Here is a 25,339-nt window from a genome sequence, read left to right on the forward strand (position 1 = left end):
GAAAAGGGAACCCAAGTGCACTGTTGGTGGGAATGCAGACTGGTGCAGCTATGGAAAACAGTATGGAATTTCCTCAAAAAATTAAAAATGGAACTCCCATTTGACCCAGTGATCCCATTTCGAGGAATAGACCCTAAGAAACCCAAAACACCGATCAGAAAGAATATATGCACCCTGATGTTCATAGCAGCATAATTTACAGTTTGGACCTGGAGAGTATTATGAGAACAAATCTTTATGAAATAACACTTTGTCTTCCTAAAAGCAATTTGCCTTGATATTGTTTTACAACGTTGGTTATATCTCTAACTGTACTGATTTCATGACTCACGGTGGGTCACAACCTGCAGTGTGAATAACTATGACACTGAAAATGCTTCCTTGCTGCCTCCCCCTCTCCTGGCTCCTACCCTTTCTATTCATCCCCACCAGATTAAATCCTTTTAAAGCTCTATTCTAATTTTGTTTATTTGCTATCCAGCACTCTTTATGGGCTGCTCTAAAAATCTGAAGAAGAAAGTCCAAATTTCTAGCCTAGCCTAGTGTTTTGAGTCTCGACCAAACCTGTGCCTAGCATAGACACATCTAAACATATTACTTCAACTATACACAAACTGAATAACCCTGAACACAACTTGTGATTTCCTGATTCTTTTCAGACTGAATTCTGTCCTCTCCATGCCTCGATATGCCTATGAAAACTCTACTCCACTCATTCATTCAGTATGTATCTAGGGAGCAGCTATATTCCAGGCACAGAGGGAGGTAAGTGGTCCATGCACCCGCATGGCTGACAGTAAGCATGGCGCTATAAATGTGAAAGTAATGACGAATGTGAAATGGTTACAAGGGGGAAACAGTGAATTACTGGATCACACACTAGGAAGACCTTACCCTAGTTAACAGGGTCTGGGCAAGTCTCCCAGAGAAAAAGATGTTTAATTTAAGTACCAAAGGATAAAAAGGAGCTATGAGGTGAAAAATGAGGGTAAAGGTTTCTTAGGTGGAGAGACAGCATGCTGAGGGAGGTGAGGAGAGAAACTGTTTGGAAATCTCGAAGAAGTGGGAGACAAGCAATTTGGCTGTGGCAGAGAGAATGCAAGGCAGAGCGACCTGTGACCTGGGCGTGAAGAGAACAGCAGATGGCAGTGTACCCCAGGTCAAAGGTCAGTACAGTGAGAATGTATCCTGTGCCTGCTATGTGCCAGGTGACTGGGCACCGAAGGAATTTAAGGCATGTCTCCTTGCCCTCAAGGAACTCCAATTCCTCAGTGGAGACTGACAGGTAAACCTGCAGTGGGTTAAGAGTCAAACGAGATATATGTTCAAGGTGTTCAGAAAAAGAATTATGAACCTTTTCTGGCAGTTTGGGGAAAACTTCCCAGAGGAAGTAATGGCTAAGCAGGGATTTGCAAAATGAGTATGAGGTCCCAAGCTGACAAAGGCTTATCAGGCAAGGGACCAGCATGTGAAAAATTACAGGGATGTGAAAAAGCATCATGACTTTCCCATGAAAGAGCTCCTTGATAGCCCAGAGAAGAAAGCATCCTCTTGTTCCTCAGAATTTAGGTCTCTGCACCATGATGAAGCTCGTCTACAGAATGATAAAGTGTTTGAAGGAAAAGGCCTCATCCTCCTCATTAAAAAAAAAATTAAAAAATCACTAATGGAGCTTATCCCAGTGCTCTGCTTAGAGAGGGCACTCAGTACCAGTACATATGCATTTGTAGAATAGGTAACTATTTACTGAATTAAAATTAACCAAGTGATCCCTTACACATAGATGGAATAAGAGAGGAAATATACTTTGCAAGAGCTGGGAAGATTACCTACGAAGGAAGAGCTGGCCAGTGAAATCCCTCTGACTCTAAAAGCTCAAATGGTGGGGAAAGGCTTGGCTTCCGACAGAGGAGCCTGGGCCTCCCTTGTGAAAGAAGGCAAGAGAAATGCGTCAGAATGACACAACACGGAAAGGACTCACAATTAAAAATGCATAAGATTGAAAATTTTTATTATTTAAAAAAACAGTCTGTCTACTATTACTGAGATAATCAAGGATTTGGCAGAGTTGATATCATTCAGGCAGAGAAAAGAGAATTTAATAGTTCATCTCTTCCCCTTTTTCCTTTATCTGACTTTGAGTTTTAAGAAATCATTTAAATTAACTTCAAAGTGTTCTTGTAGACATTACTAAACTCTGTCCATACCAATGAATTCCAATGATACCATTGTTTCCATAGTAACTAATGCACTTCAAAAGGAGAAAAAATAGAGAGTGAAACTAAAAACCAGGAAAAATGGAATAAAATGGTATAAACAAAGCATAACATTTCTCCTTTGCACTTATAGAGCACTCTAATTTCAAATGCTTTACCATTACTTAGACTCCAAGGCTCATAAGTGCCAGAAGATTCCACATCCCATTCATAGCTGGGATTCCCTATATAATGTGGTGCTTCGTGTTTGTTCAACTGCTTACAGAGCTCACTACTGGAAAGTTCTCTTTCAATTGCAAAGATTATTGAGCACCTATTATCTTTTGCTAGTTTAAGAGTTGATTAGATAGTCTACATTATTTTAAAACTAGAGGCCCGGTGCACGAAATTCGTGCACAGGGGGTGGGGAGTGTCCCTCAGCCCAGCCTGCATCCTCTCACAATCCAGGACTGCTGGCTCCCAACCGCTCGCCTGCCTGCCTGCCTGATTGCCCCTAACCACTTCTGCCTGCCAACCTGATCACCCCAACCACTCCCCTGCCAGCCTGACCGACGCCTAACTGCTCCCCTGCCGGCCCGATTGCCCCTAACTGCCCTCCCCTGTTGGCCTGGTCACCCCTAACTGCCCTCCCCTGCCAGCCTGGTTGCCCCTGACTGTCATCCCCTGCAGGCCTGGTCACCCCCAACTGCCCTCCCCTGCTGGCCCAGTCACCCCTAACTGCCCTCCCTTGCCAGCCTGGTCACCCCTAACTGCCCTCCCCTGCAGGCCCAATTGCCCCTAACTGCCCTCCCCTGCAGCCTGGTAACCCCAAACTGCCCTCCCCTGCAGGCCTGGTTCCCTCCCCCCAACTGCCCTCCTCTGCAGGCCTGGTTTCCCCCAACTGCCATCCCCAGAAGGCCTGGTCGCCCCCAACTGCCCTCCTCTGCAGGCCTGATCACCCACAACTGCCCTCCCCTGCCGGCCATCTTGGGGCAGCTATCTTTGACCACATGGGGGCGGCCATCTTGTGTGTTGGAGTGATGGTCAATTTGCATATTACCTCTTTATTAGATAGGATTTTTGCTGTTTAGAGGGCAAATAATTAAAATGAAGGGGTGAAAAAAGAACTGTACAATAAAGATACAGGACAACGTCAAAAAAGCCAACTTGGAGGGATTATGCATTTCTAATGATTTTCATTCCACTCCACTTCAGCCCCGCACGTCCATGACCAACCACATGGACCTTCTCCTGATCCAGAACTGTTCTACTCTGCAAACTTCAACTCCAACATTAACTTTCTGATCATAAACAACTCTTTCAGTCCCTAACGAATCCACCACTAGTCCTATGAGCCTCATGCAGCCTAAGATCCTTCCCTTGGAATACTTCCTCACTATACTTCCTTGCTGATATCCTCAAGTTTTATCCTCTGTGGCACTCACTTAGTAGTAGCCTAACCTGGACTTAGTGACCATCCATTCACCTCTTCACCGTTATGTTCCATAAGGATTCTCTGACCCACCTTCTGAAGAATCTGTCCTACAGCCTAGAGAAGAATCTGTCTGAACAATTATGAGATTATTTACCTCTTTACTTATAGGGCAGGAAGTGTCAAATGCTGCAGGTAAGTGAAAATAACATAGGAACTGAAAGCCGAATTTAGCAATGATGGTCATTAGACTCCCAACTAGCAAAGTGCATGTAGGGCCTGCCCCATAGCCACAGTTGCCTCAAGTGACAGCATGAGTTGCAATGGTCTCTTGCTATACATAATGACAATTTATCGGAGGTGGGGAATAACAAAAAGCTCTTGCTTCTGCTCTTTTGAAAACGTTTCCCTTGAGGATTTCCTGATGCTTTTGAGTTATACATAAGCCTACGCCCTTAATTTAAAAGAATGAGAAGTTAAGCATTCCCTCATATGCTGATAGCACAGCTGTTATTCTGACCTTGAAGTGGCACTAACAGATCACTGGTCCTATTATTTAATTTCTGCCAGAAAGGATTATGGATTACTTAGTCTCATAATTTTTAGTAGATAGCCCGCTCCCTAACTCTTTGCTCTATTTGTATTTTAAAATCCCATGTAAGTAACCTTATTTAGCTATCTGGGTAGGCATGCCTTGTATCATCCGTCTATTTTGGAGGGCATAACAGAAAGTCACATTGCTTAAACTAAGTGCTTCACTGAGACAGTTTTCTGTCTGAGGTTATCATTGCTTACAATGTTTCCAAGCTACAATTCATATTGGGGGCTTTATCATTCATTTATCCACATATAAAAGCTATCTCTAAAACACTTTCGGATCACAACTGTACCCCTGCTGGAGAGAACACCCTCAGGTCACCTGGAAGGTAAGCATGCGGGTACCATCCTTATGAGGCTCCTCAGTTTTCATAAGAGCATGCTGATCCAATCCAGAGCTCATGGCTTGTTAACACACACAGCTGTGTGCTAATTGGCAAGCGAGAAGAGGTACTTGTCGAAGAGGATCATCTCAACTCCACTACTCTACTATTTTGTACTTTTCAGAAGCTCTCCTGAGAGAAAAACATTTTTGAAAGCTTCCCTGAGAGTCTCTTCATTCTACTACATCACTGGGTCTTGTGCCATATCATATTCTCATTGAATACTTTAACAAAAGTTATGAATTTTCTCCATACCAAACAAAAACAAAGTGAGAATACAATTTGGGGAGGTTGGAGGGGGAGGGGAGAGAATCATGAGACCCCTGAAGTTAATGCATGGGCTGAAGTCTAAAAAGCGCTGCTCTGTAAACTCCAGGATCTCTCCCTGAATGAAGCACGGGCGCTTGGATGGAAGCACCACACTGCTCTGTACTGAAATGCCCACTCCAGCGGGCACTTGTGAAGTCCACCTGCTTTGGTGGAGGCACACAGGAGGAAGGAACAGGCTTGTGCCTATATACATGGGGCTTCTTTTTTCTGAGAATCTCGGGGAGACTTCCGCCTCTCTAGTCTCAGCTCTGCTACTCTTGAGCATCAAGCTCTTTTTAACCTCGTGGAAAAACAGTTTTATAACAGCCTTATGTATCTTTCCCCGTGGCTGCTCAAAAATTAATGGTATATTTCTAGCACGTATTTAAGTCCCACTTCTAACTCCACTTGATTTTAATTGTCCTTTCCCTTATTTTCATTATAGTTTTAGGTTGTTCTAGTTTGCCATGTTGTATAGGTATCCTTTGATACCTTTTAGAAGACTGGGAGCTATAAATGAGTTAAATTATAGGAGACAGAAGGAAAAAAGACATCGTTTCCACCTGCATTCCTACTGGTTATCTATTCAAGTGTATCTACCTAAATAATTTCCTAAAATATTCTTTTTTTTGGGCGGGGGGGGGGGGGTGTCAGTGAAAGCTGCATTTGAGAGAGGTAGTACTTCTTCAGAAAACTCATATTGGAAGGACATTTTCGAAGTCTCCTTGATTAACATAACGTGTGTGTATATGTTTGCACCTATATGTCCATTTTAAAGTAACCATAAAGCCCCGGACAGGGCACATGCCCGGGTTGTGGGCTTGATCTCAAGTGTTGGGAGTACAGGAGGCAGACGATCAATGATTCTCTCTCATTATTGATGTTTCTGTCTCTCTCTCCCTTTCCCTCCCTCTCTGAAATCAATAAAATATATATGTATATTTTAAATAAAGTAACCATAAGATGAAGTATGGTTTTCATATAAACTTCTGCAAAGAACTAAATTAAAACTTGTGTTGTATTCTCAGTGACTTGCTTCTTCAGTTAGAAGTGTCTTGTATTTCTGCAAGAGTGAAGCATAAATGCTTACGGGCACGTGAACTTTTCGAAACATCTCAGCACCCTTGTGTGCATCCATCAATGCAATGTCCTGGGGCGTGGAGACAATCACAGCACCTAACCAAAGGAAACAAAAGAACAGCTAAATAATGCTATCATTTAATTCTTTATAGAAAGTTTACTTCCAAAATTAGGTTGCTCACATATTAAAAGAGTCTACTACATTAACTATTTATGTAATTTGTATAAATTTCACATACATGAATGGGAAAGATTAGGAAATGTCTACTTTGCTCTTGCCTATTTTTGACTCCTCACTTCTAAAATGATAATTGACTGACCAGTGATTCAAGATCACAGCTACCATGAGAGCCTCCCTCCCATTCAGACAATATGCTATATGGAAGATGCACAGGCTGGCGTACTTTCAAGAAGCTAATAAGTCTACTTAGGGAGACCCAAAAATTAAGGATTGCAACACAATGTACTAAGCATTATAACAGAGATGCCAACGGTGTTATGGAGTTCTAAAGGAGAAATGAAGAAAAAAATAACTAATTCAATCTAGGGGAGAGAAGGGCAAGGTGATAATGGATGGGGTGAGAAGCAGGAGATAAGGAGACACAATAAAGGAAAGTTTCCATAAAGAGGTGATTCCGAGGCTCAGTTCTAGAAGTTTGTGTTATAGAAAACTCAACAGTGTGGAACACACTTTGGAGAATAATTTGGTGGAGACAAAACTATGAGCAAAAATTCAGATGCAAAATAGTGGTGGCCTGAAGCAAAGCAGCACTGAAAGTAGGTGAAGACGGAGGCTTTCCTGGGTCCGCACTATTACCCCTCAGAGGTCAGGTGGTTCTGTGACAGTGCTTGGAGAGAAAGTGCAGTGCAATTTTTTAAAGTGGAAACACCAGAGGCCTGGCTATGACTTCAGAGACTGTGAATTTCTTAAATTTTGTGCTTTCTTCTAGAAGATAACCCGAAAAAGAATTAACACAAGCATATTCTAGAGCACCAGGATAGCCATCGTTTTATAACTAAGTACAGGGCCATGACATCTCAGAGCCCCAAACCAAGCGGCAGTACTTCATCATAACTAATGAAAACAGAGGTGGGATTAACAATCAATATCTGAGTGCACTAAGCGAAAGTCCAATGACACTAGACTACTGTCTGAAGGGATATTTTACAGAAGTCAGAATAGAGAAATGTGGCAGCAGAACCAAGTTATCATGAAGCACGTGGCAATATAGGCATGCCAAACTCAAAAGAACTGCGCAATGGCCACAAATTCATCTTGCAATCAGGATTTTCATTTCAGTAAAAACTTAACCTTTCACATTAAATTAATGTCAATTTGAATTTTATTGATTTTGTATGTTTTACTTGTATTTAATTTGTAGTTCTTTTTAAGTTTTAAAAATTGTATAAGGGCTACAAACTTAAGGAATTTATGTTTACATGTAGTTAAATAGTCATAGTAAAAATAAGTCAATATGGGATATGAAGCAGATTATTTTTCCTTTAGAAGGAGGGTCTATTCATTACTCAAGTTAGAGAAACACAGCTTTGGAATTCAAACATAATAAGAATTCAACTTTTATTCCATAGGCAACTACCAGTGTGACTAGGACAAGAAACTGAGATTCAGTTTTTTGATCTACAAAACGACATAATAATACTTAGGTCACAGGGTGAAATAGTTAAATGAACTACTGATGTACATCAGATGATTGACATGGTGCTTGGACAAAGGGTAAACATTCAATAAATGGTAGCTGTTGTTAATAACATCACCATTATTATCTTTATTATTGTTATCAATAAAATGTCTTACAAGTTGCTGAGAAGGTCATTTTCATATTTGCCATAAAGCAGCTCATCCTACTTTTCAAACTGTTCCATGTATCACTAAATCCTTCTATTTTGATTTGCTATGCCCAAGAAACCAAAAACTAGTCAAAGTTATCTTTCCATTCTTTTAAAAATGGATGGAAATCACATCTCTGTAAAAATTATACATAAATCTACTCCACACATCTATTTTATTTCCACAATTCACCACCTTCTAGATTCTGTTACCAATCTACTTCAGTGTTTTTTCATATCCAGGCATTTGGAAGGGATCTAATTCCAATTCTACCCCCTCTAGCTGTGTGACTAATCTTGGGCAAGTAACTCAGAACCACTCTAGGTCTCAGTCTCCTTAGCTGTCAAATTAATGCAAGGACTACATAGTCTCCAAGGTCTCAGCTAGCTCTCTAACTATATGATCTAACATCCCTTCTTAACTATGGTTTCCAAGACCATCCCTGCTCAACCTTACTGCCTCAGTAAACTTATTGAAGTGAATGTGAAATGCAACCTCCCCCAAGAATTATGGCCCTTTAATCTAAGAGCCAATCTCTTTACATGTAAATGAAACCCCCTTGGCTATTTCCTCCAAATTCTCTCCTTAACTATATATTAGTATACAGGGAGTTTTCTATTGCATTGGCCCTAAAAAGCTATTTGTATTACTGCTACACAATATAGTTTTATGACCAGTTATGACTTTTCTCTTTTTTTAATCAAACAAAACTAATGACACAATGACTTGCACAAAACGGGCACTTCATAGAGGACTGGATATTTAAACAATGTCCCTATATTTTCACATCATCTGTCCTAGACCACTACTGCATGAACTCTTAGTTATTGACTCCTTGAACTATGAGTCAAGAGTTCTGGATTCTGGTTTTGTCGACTATGCTTATCTATACTAATAAAAGCCTAGGTGGTGTCATGCCCTCGCATGACACCCTCACGTCATCACAAGATGGCCACCCCCACACCATCATAAGATGGCCGCCACAAATGGCCACCCCCACATCATCACAAGATGGCCACTCTCACGTTGTCACAAGATGGCCACAAGATGGATGCCATGGGAGGGCAGTTGTGGGCGATCAGGCCAGCAGGGGAGTGCAGTTGGGGGCGATTGGGCCGGCAGGGGAGAGCAGTTGGGGGTGACCAGGCCGGCAGGGGAGGGCAGTTGGGGGCGAGATCAGGCTGGCAGGGGAGGGCAGTTGGGGGCAATCCGGCTGGCAGGGGAGCAGTTAGGTGTCAATCAGGCTGGCAGGGGAGCAGTTAGGGGGCGATCTGGCTGGCAGGCAGAAGCAGTTAGGGGCAATCAGGCAGGCAGGCAGGCGAGCAGTTAGGAGCCAGCAGTCCCAGATTGTGAGATGGATGTCCCAGATTGGAGAGGGTGCAGGCTGGGTGGAGGGACACCGCCCCCATGCACGAATTTCGTGCACCGGGCCTCTACTCTATATAATGAAAGCCTAAGTGACCGTTACGGCAGAACAACCAGAATGACTAGTCGCTATGATGCACACTGACCACCAGTGGGCAGACGCTCACACAGGAGCTGCCCCCTGGTGGTCAGTGTGCTCCCACAGGGGGAGCTCCACTCAGCCAGAAGCTGGGCTTACAGCTGGCAAACACGGAGGCGGTGGCAGAGCGTCTCCCACCTCCGCAGCAGCGCTAAGGAGCAGCGAGTCAAGCAAGAAGCAGCGAGCAGGCAGGCAGTAAGAAGCAAGGGGTCCCAGACTGCGAGAGGGATGTCCAATTGCCAGCTTAGGCTCGAACACCGCAGGGAGTGGGCCTAAGCTGGCAGGTGGACATCCCCCAAGGGATCCCAGACTGTGAGAAGGTGCAGGATGGGCTGAGGGACCCCCCCTTCTCCAATGCACTAATTTCATGCACCGGGCCTCTAGTATCCTATATAATAAAAGCCTAATATGCTAAGTGTCCGACTGTTTGACCATTCGGCCAGTCACTATGACACACACTGACCACCAAGGTATAGATGCTCCGACAAATAGGTTAGCTTGCTGCTGGGGTCTGGCTGATCGGGACTGGGTGAGAAGGGCCGGACATGCCCTGGAGCCCTCCCGCGGTCCCTCCCCGTATCTTATTGTGCACCGGTGGGGTCCCTTGGGCTGGCCTGTGGGGATCTGGCCAAAACTGGCTCTCCAGCATCCCCCGAGGGGTTCTGAATTGAGAGAGGGTGCAGGCCAGGCTGAGGGACCAGACCCCACTGGTTTACAAATCCGTGCACTGGGCCTCTAGTACTATATAATCTTAAATAGCTCACTAAATCTCAATATATCTGAATTAATTCTTCTATATAACAAGCCTATTTCCATTGGTCCTATTTAATTTAAAGAGCTGTTCCATTAAAAATATGTAAAAATGGTCCATCCAGTTTGAGCATTGACCAATGAACCAGGAGGTCACAGTTTGATTCCCAGTCAGGGCACATGCCTGGGTTGTGGGCTCCATCCCCAATAAGGGGCATGCAGGAGGCAGCCAATGAATGATTCTCATCATTGATGTTTCTATTTCTTTCTCCCTCTCACTTCCTCTTTCTGAAATCAATAAAAACATATTTAAAAATATGTAAAAGTGTTATAAGAGAGAGGGATTAAACTGACTTGGTTTTCTGTGTAGTACTTAACTCTAACACAGTGTCACAAATAAGCACCCATACGATCTGAGTTTCTTTGTCAAGTAATCTAAATAGCACCATTCAAACATCAATTAAAAACAAGTTTGGGACAAGGACAATGATTATCCTCCATGCCCCATCAAATGCTCACAAAACATGTAAACATTCCATTGGGACTACCAACCACATTTTTAAAAGATTTTCAGTGTCAGATTTTTTTTTCCTGAAATATATGTTCTTAACTAATAACTAAGTCTTTAGCACACTGTTCCTAGGGAAAAAAAATTTTCTAGACTTTTTCCTAAAGAACAAAAATATAACTCGCCCACACATAAATCACTACCTCTTTCAATGTACCAAATCTTAATACATCATATAAGTAACCATTTCAGACTGCCCCTACAATAACTTTTATAATTTAGGGTAAGGAAATAAAGCAAACAAAAAAACAAAACCTTCAGTAAAATTAAATTTAATAATCAATCTGTGCATCACAACCCAGAGTTTTTAATTTTTAAGAAATTATATCAAATTTTTCTTGTAAATATATCCCTTAAAATGTCATCTAAAATATGATATTAAAAATTATCTTCATGGTTGTTGGCATTTTAGTTTTTCTCAGGGCTCATAGAACATGAACCAATATATATGAACCAATATGAACTAACTTACATGTTTTCCCTTCATGCCATAATTGGTGATGTCACTTGTTTTGTGATGGAGGGTTTGTTAGGAAACTTGTGTTCCCTCTACTGATCATAAGGAATGTCAGTAGCAACAAAAAGAATGTTTAGTTTGCAATAAATGGGATTATTTTCTGAGGAAAACACCTATCTCAAGATGAATTTTCTATCTATTTTCTAGGTTATATATCTAAGTTCAAACAATTAAAAAGTATTTTTTAAATGCTATCCCAAGTTATAATTTTAAGGCTTTTTATCAGCTGGAATTTACTATGAAAGCTTAATTTACTAAAAAAGGATTCTGGCAAATAAGTAAACATCCTAAAATGTAATTACCTAGAGTGCTGGAGGCTAATTCCAGCATGTCGTAAATGCAAGAAGTTTCATCAAAAGGCTGCTGAAACCTTGAGGCTTCTATATTCAGCAGGCTGAAGATACATATTATTGCCTACAGGAATGGCCGAAAAGCATTTCCCCAAACCTGAATTTACATAAATGATTGCTTGCTGCCAGACAGCTGAGGGCATTTTAATCTACATGTTATTGCCTCCTGCTGGCCAAACATCTGAACAGCTGAAGACAGTTCCCCCAAAACTGACAATGTCTACTGTACACTAAAATTTACCTTTGATATGTGTATCTACTTTGCTATAGGGCAAAATGTGGGAATAAAAAGAGCCCTGGATCCAGAGATAGAGAGAACTTAGCTTCTACAGCTAAGCTTCCTCTGGCTCCCCCATGGATTACAAATTTATATTATATTTCTAGTCTCTTTATTATTTTACACACAGCCCTTCTCCAGATTCCTGAACCCTTGTAGATGCTGGATATCACCCAGCATTAAAATTCCTGAACCCTTCTAGATGCTGGAGAAAGACCCCAGCCTTACTAGAGTATTGCCTTACTTGCTAATTCTCTTGACTATTATGAGTATAATTTATAGCTGCATATCTGGACTTGGTCATAGTTCAAAGTAGTTAAACATTTAAAATTCATTATTCCAGATGTTAGGATGATCATAATTACACCAGTGTGGAACTATTCAACTATGCCATTCTAAGTCTCCAGGGCACAAATTGTATCCTATTCCCATGCTTGACTGTGAACTTCAGTGTTGGAACCTAATAAATATGTACAACAAAAACTGCTTGTAATTATACCTGCACGAGTAATTTTATGTCTTACAATTCTTCAGCACATCAAGGTAAAGTCAACTAAGATTTATAAGAACAAATTAACTGCTATATGATAAATGTTCACAGTGCAGTGCTCTAACATTTAGTGCTTCTGATTCGCCTTAATTTATTTAAAGATACTTGCAGCCAAAGAAAATAATCAGTCAACTTCTGTTAGCTTAATGTAAATAATACAAAACACACAATTGTTTATAGAGTAGACTGGCTTTGGTATTTTTTAGCCTTCCCTTGTCTTTCTCTTCTACAAGCCACAAACTTCCTGAATTATAAACATTATTTGCTATAAGATCAAGAAATGCCCACTAATAGTAGTATCAGATTGAGTAAAACATGATTAAAAAGGTAAATTCACTTCAACTATACCCACAGACTATTTCAACAGGAAATACACATAATTCTTTCATGAGTCACTGTTTTAGACTCTGCTCCATTTCAACAGAGAACTGACTACAGTCACAAAGGAGGTATGTTTTATTAATATAAAGATGAACCATTTTTTCCCCTTACTTTAGAAATGAATTTTGTTACAGGAAATCATGTCCATTGCTGCCAAAAGAATTAATAAAACACAGTAATTAGTGAAACCACAGCATTTCCAAATCACTAGTGAGAGAAAGCATGTGCACTTTGGAACATTAAGAATTCAAATTCATCAAAGGAATCTGGAGGCATACCTGTTATTTAGGGACAACGATAAGCTCTTCAATAATTGGGTCAACAGGTAATGGGCTTCCAATCACTTCACCTTAATGATGTTAACAATGAATTTACCAAGGCTATCCAGACTGCCTTCCAATAGGGGGAAAGTGAGTATTTCAGAGATTTTAAAAAGCTTGAGCCTGAAACTAACAGCTCTCTCATGCTCACACTAACTCTCCTCTCTCCTCTCTTCTCTCTCTCTCTCTCTCACACACACACACACACACATTCTCATCCTCTCCCCACTTGTAATGTTTCCAGTAAAATTAGGATAAAATCCTCACTTCTTCCCATTGTTAAATCCATCTTTATGCTGATAAGTAAACACCTTTGGGGAGCCTACTTGTTGTACATATATGTCTCTACAACTCAGAAAGCTCTTTTGCTTAGATTTAAAACTTTGCATTTCAAATTCTTTTAGATGTGCAAATAGCTCAGCCTGCCCATGCTCACAGTGAGCCACCACCGAAGGCCGTTTGTTCAATAACTGAACACATTCCTTTTCATAAACATTCTATCTCTAATACAAACTCCAGAGAGGAAAACTGCTTCTTCCTGCTTACTTAACCCCTAACTTTATTTAACCAGGTATATTTCAAGAAAAAGAGACCGAGACTTTATATGGAAAAGCTTTGTTCCATTTCCAAATGCTGTCATACTTAAGATGTGAAGACATTCTTCAGAGCTATACTTCAGGTTCTGATCAAATATCTAACATCTATGACCAAGCACAAACATTTTTATATTATAAACTAGAGACTCGGTACAATTCGTGCGGGGGGGGGGGGGGTGTCCCCTCAGCCTGGCCTGCACCCTCTCCAATCTGGGACCCCTCGGGGCATATCCGACTGCCGGTTTAGGCCCAATGCCTGCAGGCTTAAACCAGCAGTTGGACATCCCTCTCGCAATCCGGGACTGCTGGCTCCTAACCGCTTGCTTGCCTGATAGCCCCTAACTGCCCTTCCCTGCCGGCCTGATTGCCCCTAACTGCTCTCCCCTGCTGACCTGATCTTCCCTAACCACCTCTGCCTTGGCCCCCGCCACTGTGGCTTTGTCCAGAAAGATGTCCGGTCTAATTAGCATATTACCCAGACCTGTAGATTGTAGGACTTGTATTTTTGCTACATGTAAATGTTTAATGGATTTAGTACTAGTTTTTAATAATAGTCTGATTGCCCATTGGCCATTATACCATTCATTGAATTTTAAGACATTAAAGAGTTTTAGCTGCTGGTCATATCATGAAGGAAGTGCCCCAAAATTCTTAAAACACAAAACTGAATGAACTACCTCAGAAGCCTCCCTTCCAAACAGAGACTAATCAAGGAATTCAAGCATCAGGTAAACTGGTCTAGACAAAGTGATTCTGAAAGCTGACTAAAGAAGAATTATTTGGGAAAGCTTTTTAAATCCTGGATCTTCCCATGTCATAGTTGAGAAATTTTTAATTCCCAGACTATTTCTTTGAACAGTTAACTGATACACCATAATTTCTACCTATAATATATGTTTGACAGAAATATAAGAGCCCTAGAAAGTTTATTTCTTCTTAAATTTAGATCGGAAACATTGTTGTTCATTAAGCAATGGTACTATACGTAATTTTACAATTTGATTCCCAATCTAACAAGGATTACAGTTTCAGACTGAGTACCAGAAGTGCCCTAAAAGATAAAACCCTGGAATACAGTTTCTAGTCTTATGGGATAACAAGAAAAATTTATGTTGTAAAGAATTTTTATAATTTGATGAATAAACCAATAATTCTCTTCTACAACATCATGCTATTCTTGCCAAATATCCATTATTGATAACCCTACCCAACATTTGCTATGGAAATACAGTCCACCTGGAAGAAGTCCAAAATTGACTGTCTCCTATAAAGTTCCATTCTGCAAACTGAAAGCATAAATGAAGATTTAATATCTTTAAATACTAGGAAAAGAGGTGACCAAAGTCTTCTACCTTTAAGCATATTTCTAGCTTTCAGTTTGAGGTCATTATAAATTGCAAAATTATAGGAGACACATAGAACTAAAATCCAAAGCAGCCAAGTATTTTTTTCTTTGAGTTTTTAATGGTTTTCCAAAAGATTAGTATTGGATATCTTTAAAGAATTACTCTTTTAAATTTGAAAATAATTAAGAAAGGAAAAAACAGTTATTTGGAAAAGATAAAAATCTTATTTAGTTTACCTAAGTGAAACTAATATGCTTCTTTGGCTTTGAAAGAATAAATACCAGGTAATCAAGGAAACTATTTCAAGTGATGGCTTGTGATCATTCTCTTACCTAAAAATAGAAATAATAAGTTTCTGATCCTCCAAACCCCACTCAGTTTTCATTATAAAAACAGTCCAAATTGGCAGTCGAAGAGTATTACCATAAAAGAGATCATTGATTAGGCCAAGCAAACTGCTGGTAGAGGGGTGAATTCCTATTCAGTTACTGCAGCTATAGGCCCAATAGCCTTAACAAACAATAAGTGCCTTTCACTTTAATCAATGACTGAACTATTAAGGTGGCTTAATTTAAAATTCCTACTCCATCACACTTAAATGAACGAGAAGCAAAAAGGCCTCTGGCTTTCCTTCCATCTATAGGGTCCAGATAGGAAGGGTTTTAGACTGGAAGAAGGGGCATCACTTCATTTTCATAACAAAAACCAGTCTGCTTGTGCAGCTTCTCATGAGCCCATGGATATTTCGCATGTTACTAGTATCTAGCTGAGGGCTCTGCTAGACACAATAGCTTCTCCCTCTCTAGGAGAGAGAATTCAAAACAGGACCCTCCGGAGGACTATCTGGCTGTTTTCTGTGCTACTCCTGCCGTTCCCTGGGAGAAAGAGAGAGGGAACAGAGAAGGACTACACTGGCTACCCCCCGCCAACTACTCAGTCTTTGCCCTTCTACTATAAGAATACTTTCCAGAAGTTTCTTTCATTCCTGCATCAATCTTTACTTAATGAAGTGAAGGGGAACTTGTTTTCATAACTCTATCCTATCAAAATAATCTCCTTACCCACTACTGCCCATGACACAAAATATACTTATATCACTATTTAGGTACAATGTAAATATTGTGTTCATAAATTTGATGACAGTACAATTCTGCCTTGTGATAGTATGGGTTTTCATTAATTTGACTGTACTACTAGTATCTTTATTAGCTTGAAAACTTAGAGGGCAGAAATATTTGCTTTGTGTTTCATCTCTTGCAAACCACTAGTTCACAATTATAATGATGACCATGAAGAAGAGAAGATGTTCTGGGTATTTTTCAGATAATAACTGCACTGCACAATCTTTCCTTCCCAAGCTCGGCTTCATTCTCAACGCTCTCTGTCCTGATCAGTGGCTGGGAACTGACCTCTGTGGACTCTATCACCTGAGTTTCCTTACCCTCTGGCTTCCAAAAGGGATCCACCACTAGGAGGTATCAGCAGAATATGAGACTACTAGTGATCCAGTGCACGGATTCAAGCAAATTGAAAGGAAATTAATTAGAAGAAATATTTTAATATCGCCATTCGCCCTTTCTCTATAATAGAAGTGCCAACCAAATTCATGAAACACACACGTGCAACTGGCGCCAGCGAGAGCTTTATATGTATCGCGTATACGCGAGTCAACTTAGCCTTTTATATATATAGAATAAACTTGCGTAATTAGACCTGCTTTCTGATTTAGCTAAACTTTTTCCAGCCCAGTGAAGCACCCCAACTTCTCTTTCAGGTAATTATCAGCAACACAGCAGTAAATATCAACACAAAGCAGATTATTATTGTAGGTCACACAGGGAGAACAAAGGGTACAATATGTAACTGCAGCAGTGTTTGACTATATTTTGCGCAGTGAGAAAACCTGAAGTCATTTTCAAGGTCCACCATTTCTTACTTCTTTTCAGTCGGGTCAAGTTTCTAAGCTTTCTAAATCTCCATTTTCTGGCTAATGAAAAGAAAATAGGATTCCACCGAGTCTCCTATCTACCTACTCCAGGACTTCTGTGAGGATCAAACGAGATGAGGCATGGGAAAATGTTTCACAGACATTTGGTTAAAGTGTAAAATGTTTCCACCTGGCCGTAACTGGTTTGGTTCAGTGGATAGAGTGTCGGCCTGTGGACTGAAGGGTCCCAGGTTTGATTCCGGTCAAGGGCATGTACCTTGGTTGCAGGCACATCCCCAGTGGGGGTGTGCAGGAGGCAGCTGATCGATGTTTCTCTCTCATTGATGTTTCTAACTCTCTATCCCTCTCATTTCCTCTCTCTAAAAAATCAATAAAATATATCTTTTAAAAAAAATGTTTCTACCTGGCTATAAAGCAAGTTGTGTTCCTAGGCTAAAGAAACTCCAAAAAGACTAGTCACTAGGGAGAGGAAGCTGGGCGTTGCTATGTGACGTCATTAATCGGTGCCCACAGCCACCGTTTCCAGGTTGGGCTGGACTGTGGGCCACATTTTGCACCATGGGATCTCGGCAGCATTGGCTGCAATTTGGTGGGGTGTCGCTCCGGGGTGGTAGCGGGGCCTATCTCCCATTTGGGGGGAGCTGAGTGCTGCTTTGTGGGCACAAGTTCTGCGGTGCCGTTTATTGCTAAACTAGAGGCCCAGTGCACGGGTTCATGCACATTGAAAGGAAATTAATTAGAATGTGGCCGGTGGGGCAGTACTAGGCAAGATGGGCCGGACACACCTTGGAGCCAACCTCCCATGTTCCCTCCCCAGCCGGCTGCACCTGGGGTGGCACCGGGGCTCAAAGGGCGTCTGCGGAGTCCCTCCAGCAGGTGGGGTCCCTCGGCCTGGCCTGCAGGGATCAGGCTGAAACCGGCAGTCCAACATCCCCTGAAGGGTCCCAGAGTGCAAGAGGGTACTCTGCAATGTTGCTGTCATTCGGCAGCTCCTGCATTGAGCATCTTCCCCCTGGTGGTCAGTGCGCGTCATAGCTACCGGTCGGACAATCGAATGGTCACTTAGGCTTTTATATAGAGAGAAGGCCTGTCCCTAGGGAGAGGAAGCTGGGTGTTGCTACGTGACATCATTACCTGGTGCCCACAGCCACCATTTCTGGGCTGTGGGCCACATTTTGCACCAGGGGGTCTCTGCAGCGTCAGCTGTGATTTGGTGGGATGTCACACCACAGTGGTGGGGTCTGTGTCCCACTTGAGGGAAGCCTAGTGTTGCTTTGTGGGTGCCAAGTCCACAGTGCTGTTTCTCTGTAAATGGCCAGTGCGTCATGGCAGCTCCTGCATTGAGCATCTGCCCCCTGGTGGTCAGTGCGCATCATAGCAACCAGTCGGATGGACACTTAGCATATTAGCCTTTTATATATATAGATAGGAGGAGAAAAAGGTTGGAGTATTATCACCCGCCTCACACACTGCTTCTCCATGCCTTGCAGGAGTTTTGGCCTTAGCCATGTGCCTCTGCAGCCCAGATCCCAACACGTAGCCTCTTCCATGGCTCCAGTGCTACCAGGCTGCACTGACACAATTCACTCCCTCGCCCTCAGGCAGAGGGACAGTAACAACTTCCTAATATCATTAGTCTCTGGGTACTTCACCATCTCTTGTTGATTTCCTTAATGCTGCCCACACCTCTGTAACGAGTCCCTTCATTAAACTCTGTTCTGTTCATTCCTTTTAAGGTGTGTCATCTGTACCTGCCAGGACACTGATGAATATAGCACTTAATATAAATAGCTTACTAAAATTCTCCAGTCTCTTGAAAAAGAAAATATGCTTCACATGTTCCATGTAAAGCATAAACTCTTCACTTAATTCCAATAGTTAAAATCAAATTAAGATAGTCTTCAGATAGTTACATACAGAGGAACTCAGTTAAAGCAAAGAAAGAAAAAATATTTAAGTAACAGCTATTACAATTCAAATACTAGCACCGTGTATATATTTTCAAAAATTTCAAGGAACTTATAATGTTCCTCAGATAAATATTAATCCTCTTCTACTTTGGAAGAGCACTTAAGTGTTTAAAACAAAACAAAACAGAAGGCAACCCTGGAATCTACCCAATTCAGTATATGGCAACAACTAATTTACAAGCTAAACAAACAAACAACAAGCAAAAACCCAGCAAACTATCACCAAAAAAATTAAAAGTAGTAAGAAAAAAATAATAAAAACAAAACCAGCACTGACAACTCTTTTTTCCCCTTGACAAGTTCAACAAGACAAGAACAAATGCAAAGACTACACTTGGTTATTTCCCATCCTTATCCTGTCTCCTTTCCCTCCAGCAGTTACTACAACCACTAGGTATTTGTAGCATGTAGTGGTTCAGTAGTCCATGCAAGCTCAAATTTAAATCATTAGACTCTAATATTATTGTCAACACATTTATTACTGTTGTTACTACACGACACTTTCAACACAAATAAGACGATAATTTTTTTCCTTTGAAGTTTCTTCTTATAATGAGCCTGTCATCCATCCTATGGAACACATACAAAACGTTGCTAATTAGCATTCAAAAAGAGACTATTTTTGCTAGTACAGGTCTGTCTCCATGAATTTTCCAAAAGGATGACTCTCCAAGTATAAAACATTTAATTTCATTTTCACCATGGCTTGGAGAAATGGACAGTCAACAGAATTCATAGCATTTCATCACACCACCCCCACAAAAAAACTCTTTTAAAGTGTTCAAGTGGTTTCTTAAAGTAGCATTCATTAACATGGAGCTTTTAAATTCATTCTCTCATATGATCCTTATAGTCAGTGGGGTGGCCAGGTGTTCCACAGGTGAGGATAAAAAGTCAGAGAGATAGGTAGTATCTGGCTAAACATCCTTTCAAGTAAATAAGAGAATTTCTTACTATTACAATGGAATAATGCTAGTGATTCTCACTAGTAATTTAATAAGAGCCTGCATGACACCACATAGCAGGTGCCCCCATGCATAAATATCTCAGAAACCAAAACAAAGTTAATACTAAAATATATCAACTGACCACAAAGATACTGTACATAATACAGGAAAAAGAACAGCATGAGTACATATGTTTATTTCCAAATGTAAGTATTTTTCTCTCAAAGGGAGAGTGACATAAAATGTATGTTTTTAATAAATGCTTTATTTAACTTACACATTTTTTTAAAAAAAACCTCCTGAGTAAAAGCAATTGGGGTTGGAGAGATCACAGGAATGAGTTAGCAGGATGGTAGAAAGATTATGGGGGGGAACAAAAAGATAAAGGGGGACAAATCTATTCAGATGAACTGTGATAACTAGTCAATTAGCTTTGTCATTTATTCAACCATTATCAACTCCATAACCCATGGCCCAAAGTACTCTAAAAAATACTATGATAAATAGGGAAAAATTTTTGCATTCAAGCAGCTTACAGCCCAGTCGGGAAGATAACACACACAGATAAAACACTCATTGATTCAACATTTGCTAAGTGGTTACAGAAGGCACTGAGTTTGGCACTGTGAGAAATACAAAAATGATTGAAACAGAGATTTGGCCCCCTAGGGAGTAACAGTCTGGTACAGAAGATAACACAGTTATGCAGGTTTTGAGTAGAGAACATGTGAAGGTCCAAATAAAATTCTATGTGAATTTCAAGGAGGAAGAAATGATTCCTAACTGGGGGATTGGGAAAGATGGCAAAGAGTAGACATTTGAAATAAAAGGTATGCAGGATTTGGGTGCCCACTGACTGGGGAAGAAAGACATTCTAAGCGAGGGTGAAATGTCTGTAAAGACAAAGACTTTGGAGAGGAACCAAGATGGCAGTGTAGGTAAACGCCTGTACTCGCTGCCTCCCACAACCACATCAAATTACAACTAAAATACAGAGCAACCATCATTCAGAACAACCTGAAATCTGGCTGAATGGAAGTCCTACACACAGAGAAGTAAAGAAGAGAGCACTTTGAGACAGGTAGGAGAGGCAGAGATGCCAAATGGGCTGGTCCAACACCCACGTATGGCTTTTTTTTTTTTTTTTTAAATCGGAAGGGATATCTTCAAAGCCTCCTGTGAGAAGCAAGGGGTCCCAGCCCCACACCAGCCCCCAGCCCAGGGTTCCAGAGCTGGGAAGAGAAGTCCCCGTAACTTCAAGCTGTAAAAACCAGTGGGGATTGTGGCTGAGTGGCACAGAGGCTGCTGGAGGCTCAGGTGTTCCTTTTAAAGGGCCCACACACAAATTTACACAGTCCACTTCCTCTGAGCTCCAGCACCGGGTGGCAGCTTTGGGGAAATCCAGGGACATAATGGGAGGAACTGACAGTCTGGCATCAGGGGAGGAAGTTGGGGGTGGCTTTCTCCCAGACAGGGGTGCTAGCAGGGGTAATTGTTCCAATGCTGGCACCTCTCCCCATCACAGAGCTGACTGGCAGCGATATCCGAGTTTCTATCAACATGGCCCAAACTGTTTGCTCCACCCTAGTGAGTCCCTTAGACCCCACCCTATCCATTTTGCAGCCCCACCCAAGCTGTTTGCAGCAGCTTTTGCATATGAATGGCCTGTCCTGGCTCAGGCTTCAGATTTTCCTAAAATCTCTCAAACAAGTAGCAGCTGGATTCAGCATGCCCCAAACCTATCAATAAAAGATCCAAGACCCAGCACTGGCACCAGCCTGCCTTGCTTCACAGATGGGCATTTCCTAGCCTAGTGGTCGGCAAACTCATTAGTCAACAGAGCCAAATATCAACAGTACAACGATTGAAATTTCTTTTGAGAGCCAAATTTTTTAAACTTAAACTTCTTCTAATGCTACTTCTTCAAAATAGACTCGCCCAGGCCGTGGTATTTTGTGGAAGAGCCACACACAAGGGGCCAAAGAGCCGCATGTGGCTCGCAAGCCGCAGTTTGCCGACCACTGTCCTAGCCCAATACAAGTAGCAGCCATATACAAGTAGCACCCTCTATAGCTCTTGCCAGGTGGCCACAGGCAGTGACTGACTTTGTTACTTCCCTGGAGACCCAGAGCCAGTGCACCTGGTTGGACAACTTCAGATCACATCAGATTACAACTCTCCATATCCACAAGCGATACACTCAAGGGGCAGACTCAGTGAGAACCAAAGCCCCACTGAAGCAAGTCCTGCTCCATAGGGATATCTCCTGCATAGCAGCTCTTTCATTGTAGAAAAAACTCGTCCTCACAGCCAATTGGCCTGGAGGTCAATTCCTCCCAGTGATGCCAACAACAATCAAGGCTCAGCTACACAACTGTGCACACAGCCCACACAGGGGCACACATAGAGTGCCCATCTCAGGTAACTGGGGAGGCTGAGCCATTGGGCCCTACAGGACGTCTACTACACAAGGCCACTCTATCAATTCGAGGAGACATTGCAGCTCTACCTAATACATAGAAACAAACCAAGGGAAGCAGCCAAAATGTGGAGACAAAGAAACAGGTCACAAGTGAAAGAAATGGAAGCAAGCAAACTATTGAATACAGAGTCCAAAACAATGATTATAAGGTTACTCAAGGATCTTAATGAGAGCTTCAAGGCACTCAGTGAGACTTTCAAGGATCTTAGTGAGATTGTCAAAGTTATGAAAAAGGACCAGTCAAAAATTAAGCATACACTAACTGAAATAAAGAATAATTTACAGGGACCAAAGAAGCTATATACTTATATGCATAGCCCATGGACACAGGCAAGTGGGTAATGAAGACCTGGGCATGGGTGGGTAGGGTTTTGGAGGAGGGGGATTAAGGAGGAGGGGGTATGAGAGATATCTGTAATACTATCAATAATAAAAAATAGATTTAAAAAGAAAAAAAGAATAATTTATAGGGATTCAATAGTAGAGGAGAGGATTCTGAGAATCAAATCAACAATTTGGAATATGAGGAAACAAAAAACATCCAATTAGAAGAGCAAAATGAAAAAATAATAAAAAAATATGAAGATAGTATAAGGAGCCTCTGAGGCAACTTCAAGCGTACCAACATTTGTATTATGGGGGTACCAGAAGGATAAGAGAGAGAGAGCAAGATATTGAAAACCTATTTGAAGAAATAATGACAGAAAACTTCCCCTACCTGGTGAAAGAAATAGACTTACAAGTCCAGGAAGTGCAGAGATTCCCAAACAGGAGGAACCCAAAGAGGCCCACACCAAGACACATCATGATTAAAATGCCAAAGGTTAAAGACAAAGAGAGAGCCTGGCTGGCATGGCTCAGTAGTTGAGTGTCAACCTATGAACCAGAAGGTCACGGTTTGATTCCCGGTCAGGGTACATGCCCGGGTTGTGGGCTCGATCCCCAGTGGGGGTGTGTAGGAGGCAGCTGGTCAATGATTCTCTCTCCTCATTGATGTTTCTATCTCTCTCTCCCTCTCCCTTTCTCTCTGAAATCAATAAAAAAATATATTAGAAAAAAAAAAAACAGACAAAGAGAGAATCTTAAAAGCAGCAAAAGAATAGCAGTTAGTTACCTACAAGGGAGTGCCCATACAACTGTCAGCTGATTTCTCAGTAGAAACTTTGCAGGCCAGAAGGGAGTGGCAAGAAATATTCAAAGTGATGAATAGCAAGAACCTACAACCAAGATTACTCTACCCAGCAAAGCTATCATTTAGAATTGAAGGTCAGATAAAGAGTTTCACAGACAAGAAAAAGCTAAAGGAGTTCATCACCACCAAACCAGTATTACATGAAATGTTGAAGGGAGGGAGAAGAAAGAAGAAAGAAGAAAGGAAAAAGAACAAAGGAGAAAGAACAAAGGAGAAAGAAGAAAGAAGGAGAAAAAGAAGAAGGAGAAGAAGGAGGAGGAGGAGGAGGAGGAGGAGAAGAAGGGGGATGGGGAGGAGGAGGAGGAGAAGAAGGAAGAGGGATATGAACAATAAAATGGCAATACATATCTATCAACAATTGATCTAAAATCAAAATAAATGAACCATAAATCTAATGAACAAAAATAAACTGATGAATAAAATAGAACCAGAGGCACAGAAACATGGAACAGATTGATAACTCTCAGAGGGGAAGGGTGAGGGGGGTGCGGGAAGAGATTAATCAAAGACCTTATATTCATACTAGATGCTCAATGCATGAAATTCGTGCATGGGTAGGGTCCCTAGGCCTGGCAGGCGATCAGGGCAGATCTGTGGGGCAACTGGTGGGGTGATCATGGGGCCCCCGCTGGCACCTGCCTTGGTTGGCCTGGGGCCTGCGGGCTAGGGGCATCTCCTGCATTGAGCGTCTGCCCCTGGTGGTTGTTGCATGTCATAGTGACTGGTTGTTCTACTGGTCATTCTGCCGTTCAGTCGATTTGCATATTAGGCCTTTATTATATAGGATATGCATTAACTTTGGACACAGACAATAAGGTGGTGAAGACCTGGGGTCGGGTGAAAACTGGGTGGAGGAGGGTAATGGGGGAAAGGAAGGGAGACATCTGTAAAACTCTCAACAAATGTTAAAAAAAAAAAGACAAAGACTTTGGAAAGTAAAAGGAAGAGAGAGGGGGCAGTGAGTACATAAGATTTTGGAGGGGGAATCTCAGGTTATGTGAAAATGTAGTGGGAAGGATAGGGAAGTCAAATCAAGGGGAACTCAAATGTGAGTCTAAAAAACTTATGTGCTTTATGACATACTGGAGGCCGAGTGCACGAATTTGTGCACAGGTGGGGTACCTCAGGGTAGGCTGCGAGGCTGGGGGTGTGAGCTGGGACCCATCTTGCGCCCCCAGCCTTGCAGCCCCCTAGCCCCACCTGGCACCCTGCCTTGGTCAGGCACTGCCCCCTCACCTGCTCCACCATCCCACCGTGGTCCCACTCTTGTCGGGACCCATCAGGGCCGGCAGCGCCTCCAGTGCTGTCCACTGCCAGTGCCGCATCACAGATGCCTGCCATGGTCTGCACCGCCCCCTGGTGGTCAGCGCACGTCATAGCAAGTGGTCAAACTCCCAGTCAAGGGGACAATTTGCATATTAGGCTTTTATTATATAGGATAGGGCATAAGAAAAAGTAGAACATAAGAGTACCAAGAAGAATTCTGAAGTCAATGACAAGAGGAAAGGAAAATTACGTTCATAATTAGAGAGTATATAATTCACTTCGGCCTAGAAAGGCAACATGATTCTGACAGGCTGTTCCAAATTATATAAATTAATGAAAGCCATGATTCAAATCAGGCCAGCAATTATTTGGTTGGTACCCTTCCCTATAAGTCCTGGGAATTGGCTCAATTTTGGTATGTTCTTAGATATGTTAGCTATAAAATGACACTGGTCTGAATAAAACCAAACCTCACAAACTAAGCCTTTAACAAACATACACACACAATCAAATGTACCTCCCACCAATTC

General features: G+C 41.8%; 1 protein-coding gene across 3 annotated transcripts in view; it reads right to left on the minus strand.

The window, feature by feature from the left end:
- Positions 1-25,339, minus strand: part of NUBPL (NUBP iron-sulfur cluster assembly factor, mitochondrial) — a 299,333-nt gene that overhangs the window by 55,691 nt on the left and 218,303 nt on the right. For all 3 annotated transcript variants that reach the window (XR_013813464.1, XM_079769915.1, XM_079769916.1), the window contains one exon: positions 6,007-6,092. Coding sequence is in view for 2 of the 3 variants with exons in the window: in XM_079769915.1 (XP_079626041.1) it covers positions 6,007-6,092 (86 nt within the window). In the remaining variant the exon portion in view is untranslated. The remainder of the gene's footprint in view (positions 1-6,006; positions 6,093-25,339) is intronic.

Source organism: Cnephaeus nilssonii (assembly GCF_951640355.1).
Source record: "Cnephaeus nilssonii genome assembly, chromosome: 4".
In the NCBI taxonomy this organism is placed as follows: domain Eukaryota; kingdom Metazoa; phylum Chordata; class Mammalia; order Chiroptera; family Vespertilionidae; genus Cnephaeus; species Cnephaeus nilssonii.